Consider the following 7500-nt stretch of genomic DNA (forward strand, 5'->3'; position numbering starts at 1 on the left):
TTTATATTATTGTTCTTAAACTTCATGTAGTTTTTCCTTATTTCCTTTCCTCGCTGGGCTATTTTCCCTATTGGACCCCTCGGGCTTATAGCATCCTGCTTTTCCAACTAGGGTTGTAGTTTAGCAAATAATAATAATAATAATAATAATAATAATAATAATAATAATAATAATAATAATAATATAACAACAACAACAGCAACAGCAACAATAATAATAATAGTAGTAGTAATAATAATAATCATAATAATAATAATGAAGTATAACATTACCATAAAGGCTATTAGTCTCATGTAAAAAAAAATGCCAATTTACCTCTGGGCATTCCAAGATTTCGATCTCATCAGACAAAGAATAGTTGTAGAAGACTTTTACACTCTTTGTTACGTGTTCGGGCGAATACTTCATACCGCTGGTAACTGAAAGAATATGCTGGGTTAATGAGTTGGAAGACCCAGGCCTATATGGCTGAGGACTCTGAAGCGTGAAGTTGGAGATGAGGAATGAAGAAGTATTGATTTAAAAGATTTAGATAGAGAAGACAGGAAATCTAACCGGGGTCTTTTGTGTCAATGGGCGTAGGGGGAGATGATGATGGTGATGATGATGATGAATTGTTACTAAATTGATAACTTTTTTTTTTTTTAATGACTAAAAAATATATATGATGGAAAAGTAAGACTTTGTCATTGTGTGCACGGTAAATGATATTATATACATTTCTATGAAATGGATATGATAAAAAAAAAAAAAAATATGTCTAGGTTGATAATTATTCGAGGATTTTTCACTGAAAAGAATATGTTGATAAATAACATTGTCATTATGCAGTTTACTGAAAAATAAAAAAGATAGTCAGTGAACAATTACAGTACAGTAGTTAACCCCTTGGTTCAAGCGATTACCAAAATGAATTGATCTTTTTTTATTAAGAAACAAAATCAATATGTTGATGTTAGTGCCCATAAGAAAAGTTATTTGTAGAAAGTTTTTGACATCAATAGATGAAAAAACAGTTTACTGAAAATAAAATAATTGCCGAATACTTTCCAGCTGATCGATTATATTTGTTAAATTGATCACCGAAAAATATTTTTGCACCTCTATGTGTTGAAGGGATGAGTTTGTAAACATTTTTGTTAGAGCAATTTTGACAATTTTCCAGAGATGGTTTTTAAATAGGACAAAATGGAAAACAAATACGTGGATAAATATAACCAACCAGGAAAAATATATGACTTTTACTAAAAGCTTACCAATTAGATAGAAACTTCACAGCAAAACCAGATTAATTTGACACAGATTTTTCCCTATAGGAAAATATGAAAATCGGGGAATAGCGAATATTGTGATGTAATGTACCAGCGATAGGAAGCTTCGTTGCCTGGCCCTCCCTGGTCCTAGTTTGGGTACAGAATGGGTTTGGACGCTTTATTATGTGCATGTATGGTCAGTCTCATGGCCATTATCCTTCTAGAGCACTGTCACTGTTCCTTTCCTCTGCCATTCATAATCATGAGTGACCTTTATACCTACGTATGGATCATCTGTTTGACTCTCCGAACAACAATGAACAATTCCTTCACTTGTTGCAGGTCTAGTGATGATACCAAGAAGTTACTCATCTCATGCTTCTACCTTGTTACTGATCTCAAGATATTTTATATTCTTATTATTACTTTTCATATATAGTATACGAGTATATTTCCTAATTTTCTTTCTTCATTGCACTATTTGTCCCTGTTGGAACCCTTGGGCTTATAAAACCCTGCTTTTCCAACTAGGGTTGCACTTTAACTAGTGATAATGACACAGTGTGTCTCAATGATAATAACAACAATCAACAACTAGTTATACCAGTAAACATGCATTCCTGAATTTGTGATGCTGTGTCAGGCACGTGACACAAAATAACCAACATTCCTAATCACGCAATCCATCGTGTCCTGGAATTGGTCAAACTATAAAAGGAAAAGCAAGCAGACAATGTCGAAGTTTATAAAAGCAACAGGTGGTGTGACAAAGTGGGGAAATCCTTGTCATGAATATTTCATGGGTATTTAAATACCTAATTAAAAGCTCGACTCCTGGGTTCTCATGATCCATTAGCTGGAAAGAGCTGGATCCTTTGATCTCTGTAAGATCAAGCAGTAAGAGAAATTACGACCCAAGTTGAAAGAGTGAAAGCCGTAAAAAGACAAGTATAAAAGCTTCCATAATCAAGTTTAGCAAAGTCCAAATTTTTTTGCATAGTTCTTGATGTACAATTCTATAATGCTTCGCTACTCCCAGTTTGTTAAGATAACGAAAAATTACATTATTTTCTGACATATGATAAATTATCCTTTACTACAAGCAATGAACCCAGTCATATCCAAAAAGAAGTGGAGAATAAACGGAGGATTTAAAGTGAAGGAAGCAATAGGATTATATATACAGCAAGTTCTTGAGATGTTTCCATCATTTGAAAAGATAGCTGGCTAACCAGGTTAAATGAGTTAGTCCCAATTTCAGTCGGGCGAGCCCAACTACATTGGCAGCCTCCCTAGTAAACAACTCCAACTTACGGGTCGAGGCTCGATTCAATATGTCGTCTGGGTGAATGCAAGGCGAGCACATTGTCACTGTACTAGCCAGGAGGCATAACACCAACCCTCACCATGAAGCCCAACCACATCAGTAACCTCCCTAGTAAACAACTCCGACTCATGGGTCGAGGCTTGACTCGATCTGTCGTCTATATAAATGCAAGGCGAGCATGTTGTCAATGAAGTAGACACAGAGGCTTAACATCAACCCTCACCATGAAGACCAACCACATCAGTAACCTCCCTGGAAAACAACTCTTAACTCACAGGTCGAAACTTGACTATGTGTCATCTATGTGTATGCAAGGCGAGCACGTTGTCACTGCACTAGCCAGGAGATTTAACCCCAACCATCAATGTGGTGTGTAACCACATCAGTAACCTCCCCTGTAAACAACTCTTAACTCACAGGTCGAAACTTGAATATGTGTCATCTATGTGTATGCAAGGCGAGCACGTTGTCACTGCATTAGCCAGGAGATTTAACACCAACCCTCAATGTGGTGAGTAACCACATCAGTAACCTCCCCTGTAAACAACTCTTAATTCACAGGTCGAAACTTGACTATGTGTCATCTATGTGTATGCAAGGAGAGCACGTTGTCACTGCACTAACCAGGAGATTTAACACCAACCATCAATGTGGTGTGTAACCACATCAGTAACCTCCCCTGTAAACAACTCTTAACTCACAGGTCGAGACTTGACTCGATCTGTCGTCTATGAGAATGCAAGGCGAGCACGTTGTCACTGCAATAACCAGTGGTCTTAGTACCAACCCTCACGATGGTGCCCAACCACATCAGTAACCTCCCCAGTAAACAACTCCAACTAACAGGTGGAGGCTTGACTCGATCTGTCGTCTATGTGAATGCAAGGAAAGCAGGAGCATTTTTTTCACTGTACTAGCCAGGAGGCTTAACATCAACCCACACCATGAAGCCCAACCACATCAGTAACCTCCCTAGTAAACAACTCCAACTCATCAGTCGAGGCTCGACTCGATCTGTCGTCTATATATATGCAAGGCGAACACGTTGTCAATGAAGTAGACACAGAGGCTTAACATCAACCCTCACCATGAAGACTAACCACATCAGTAACCTCCCCTGTAAACAACTCTTAACTCACAGGTCGAGACTTGACTCGATCTGTCGTCTATGAGAATGCAAGGCGAGCACGTCGTCACTGCAATAACCAGTGGTCTTAGTACCAACCCTCACGATGGTGCCCAACCACATCAGTAACATCCCCAGTAAACAACTCCAACTAACAGGTGGAGGCTTGACTCGATCTGTCGTCTATGTGAATGCAAGGAAAGCAGGAGCATTTTTTCACTGTACTAGCCAGGAGGCTTAACATCAACCCTCACCATGAAGTCCAACCACATCAGTAACCTTCCCAGTGAACAACTCCAACTCACTGGCAGAGGCTCGACACGATCTGTCGGCTATGTAAATGCAAGGTGAGCAGGGGCACGTTATCACTGAGCTAGACATGGAGGCTTAACAACAGCCCTCACCATGGTGCCCAACAACATGAGTAACCTGCAAGTAAACAACTCCAACTCACTGGTCGAGGCTCGACTCGATCTGTCCTGTATGTGAATGCAAATCAAGCATGGTGTTACTGCACTAGCCAGGAGGCTTAATACTGACCCTCACCGTGGTGCTCAACCACATCAGTAACCTCCCTAGTAAACAACTCCATCTCATGAGTCGAGGCTCGACTCGATCTGTCATCTGTATAAATGCAAGGTTAGCACGTTGTCAATGAAGTAGACACAGAGGCTTAACATCAACCCTCACCATGAAGACCAACCACATCAGTAACCTCCCTAGTAAACAACTCTTAACTCACAGGTTGAAACTTGACTATGTGTCATCTATGTGAATACAAGGCGAGCATGTTGTCACTGCACTAGCCAGGAGATTTAACACCAACCCTCAATGTGGTGTGTAATCACATCAGTAACCTCCCCTGTAAACAACTCTTAACTCACAGGTCGAGACTTAACTTGATCTGTTGTCTATGAGAATGCAAGGCGAGCAGCACGCTGTCATTGCAATAACCAGGGGTCTTAGTACCAACCCTCACCATGGTGCCCAACCACATCAGTAACCTCCCCAGTAAACAACTCCAACTCACAGGTGGAGGCTCGACTCGATCTATCGTCTATGTGAATGCAAGGAAAGCAGGAGCACGTTGTCACTGTACTCGCCAGGAGGCTTAACACCAACCCTCACCATGAAGCCCAACCACATCAGTAACATCCACAGTATACAACTCCAACTCACTGGCCGAGCCTCAAAACAATCTGTCGTCTAGGTGAATGCAAGGCGAGCAGGAGCACGTTGTCACTGAACTAGACATGGAGGCTTAACACCAACCCTCACCATGGTGCCCAACAGGAGTAATCTGCAAGTAAACAACTTCAACTCACTGGTCGAGGCTTGATTCGATCTGTCATCTATGTGAATGCAAATCAAGAATGTTGTTACTGCACTAGCCAGGAGGCTTAACACCAACCCTCACCATGGTGCTTGACCACATCAGTAACCTCCCCAGTAAACAACTCCAACTCACAGGTGGAGGCTCGACTCGATCTGTTGTCTATGTGAATGCAAGGAAAGCAGGAGCACGTTGTAACTGTACAAGCCAGGAGGCTTAACGCCATCCCTCACCATGAAGCCCAACCACATTAGTAACCTCCACAGTAAACAACTCCAACTCACTGGCCGAGGCTTGACTCTACCTGTCGTCTATGTCTATGTGAATGTAAGGCGAGCATGTTCCAGCACTAGCCTGGAGGCTTAGCACCAACCCTCACCTTGGTGCCCAACCACATAAGTAACCTCCCCAGTAAACAACTCCAACTCAGTGGGTGAGGCTCAACTCGATCTGTCGTCTATGTGAATACATGGCGAGCATGTTGCCACTGCACTAGCCAGTCAAAAATACCTCAGTTGTTATGATGGAAACACTGCCAGTTAGGTAGATCCATTCTTTAGGTTTAAAATCCAAACAAAGAAAAGGAAACAACTCACCTGTGACTGTGTAATGGCCAACGATTAAGTAGTCAGGGAGTTTGAAGGACACACTGTCTGATTCTTCATCAAGAATAATTGGGTCTGATCCATCACCAAGGTCGATGGTATACATGATGAATTCGTTGTCTGCCTCAAGTTCCAGTTCCCAAGTCTTTTCACCCGTCTGCAAATAATCCCAAGGGCTTTAGAACGCAATTAAAGGTATTCAGCATCTGATAAATTCTCTTCCAATTACAAGCAAATTATGGATAATAGCTAATTATGAATTTCATCCGTTTAAGTAAAGCCAATTCTAATACCTCTAAGAAGTGGAGGAGGGTAAGCATTGGTAGATATTTTACACATAGTTTTTTATGTATTATATTTTATTTTCTTTAATGGACATACCAAGATTAGGAAAAGGAGCCTAAAAGAACTAAAGATAATAAAAATATATAGATTAATCTTAAACAATATCGTTATGAGAAAGAGCTGCTTCCCATACTCTCAAAGTATCAAAATATATTTCATATAATTGCATGAATAAAGACACTAGGAAGAAGTAATTATTTTTAATCTTGAAACTTATAGAAAGCAACTTTAGTTGAGCATATTTCTCAGCTGAAGAAGTCTCCTAGAAGGGAGTAACTTGTTATTATTTTAACTGGTATCCATTTAAGTAAGGCAAGATGTCTGGTATGAATTAACAAAAGACTGTTTGACTACTGTTAGTGATGGAAACCCATTGTTCACCCTCAGAACGGTGATAATTTCTTCCACAAATAATTAAAAACCTACTGGGTGTTTTGTGTCCCATCTGCCAAATGATCTCAGGGCTCGACCAGACCAAGCGCGGCTAGCGGCGAGGTTAGCGGCAAGAGGTTATGGCGGCATATTGAAACCTTAGGTATTTTATGTAGGTGGCCAGATAGGAGGCGCGAGGCTTCCCGCGCCTTCTATCTGGCCACCGGTTTCAATTTGCCGCCATAACCTCTTGCCGCTAACCTCGCCGCTAGCCGCGCTTGGTCTGGCTGGGCCCTTAATTAAGGCGACCGTACGTTTACAGTTGCCACACAGTAGCCTACTCTTGGAGATTAGTAGCAACACATCCACAAGGTACAAAGGGGTCTATGTTTGGGTGTAAACCGTCAGTTCGTTCATTTGAATTGACTATCTCATCTCTATGTTTGGGTGTAAACCGTCAGTTCGCTCATTTGAATTGACTATCTCATCTCTAAAGTTCTATTGTATACTTCCATTCATTATAACCTTTTTCTTTTAATGTAAAAAAATGATCTCCCTTAGCTCCTTGTTAAATAATCTGCCAAACTTACTTTTCAAGAAACTAGAATCTTGAGTAAATGGAAGATAGGTATATGGAGAAATTGATACTAACAGGGAATGCGTAAGAGTGAAAACAGTCGATTCGTACAAGTTCGTATTTCAAAGGAGAGAATGAGAGAATAGACTTATCTCAGGATTTGGGAGACTGGAAGGATGTGTGTGAATTTTCTTTTAAACTAAAGTATAATATCAAGAGGAAATTTAAGCTTCAAGTACATGAGCCAAAAGTAGCGATTAAATAACCAAAAATTATATGGAATTAACTGACTAAATTAATGAATAGAATTGAAAATATTACGATTAGTCCTCATTATAGTGAAAACTATACAAATATCATTACATGAGCTTTCTATTCCAACTGGTAAGAACCAGATGAAGGACAAACGACAATTCATTAAGCAAGATATATGGCTAAGAAGAGGTTACATTGCCAGGTTAGGCATATTGTTAGTCGCACTAATGCACGAAGTTACAGTTGTGAATTTCATTCAAATCTAGTGTGCATAAATTATGGTAAATTTTCGTTAGAGTCCCACCTT

The 7500-nt window shown here is 40.1% G+C and overlaps 1 protein-coding gene across 1 annotated transcript in view; it reads right to left on the reverse strand.

Annotated features, from left to right (window-relative positions):
- Positions 1–2619, reverse strand: part of LOC137626112 (polycystin-1-like) — a 195669-nt gene extending 193050 nt beyond the window's left edge. The window contains exons 1-4 of the mRNA XM_068357188.1: positions 2568–2619; positions 2069–2135; positions 1537–1597; positions 316–477 (exon numbers count right to left, since the gene is read on the reverse strand). Of these exons, the coding sequence (XP_068213289.1) occupies positions 316–477; positions 1537–1597; positions 2069–2135; positions 2568–2619 (342 nt within the window). The remainder of the gene's footprint in view (positions 1–315; positions 478–1536; positions 1598–2068; positions 2136–2567) is intronic.
- Between the last annotated feature and the right edge of the window lie 4881 nt (positions 2620–7500).

Source organism: Palaemon carinicauda, chromosome 33 (genome assembly GCF_036898095.1).
Source record: "Palaemon carinicauda isolate YSFRI2023 chromosome 33, ASM3689809v2, whole genome shotgun sequence".
Taxonomy (NCBI): domain Eukaryota; kingdom Metazoa; phylum Arthropoda; class Malacostraca; order Decapoda; family Palaemonidae; genus Palaemon; species Palaemon carinicauda.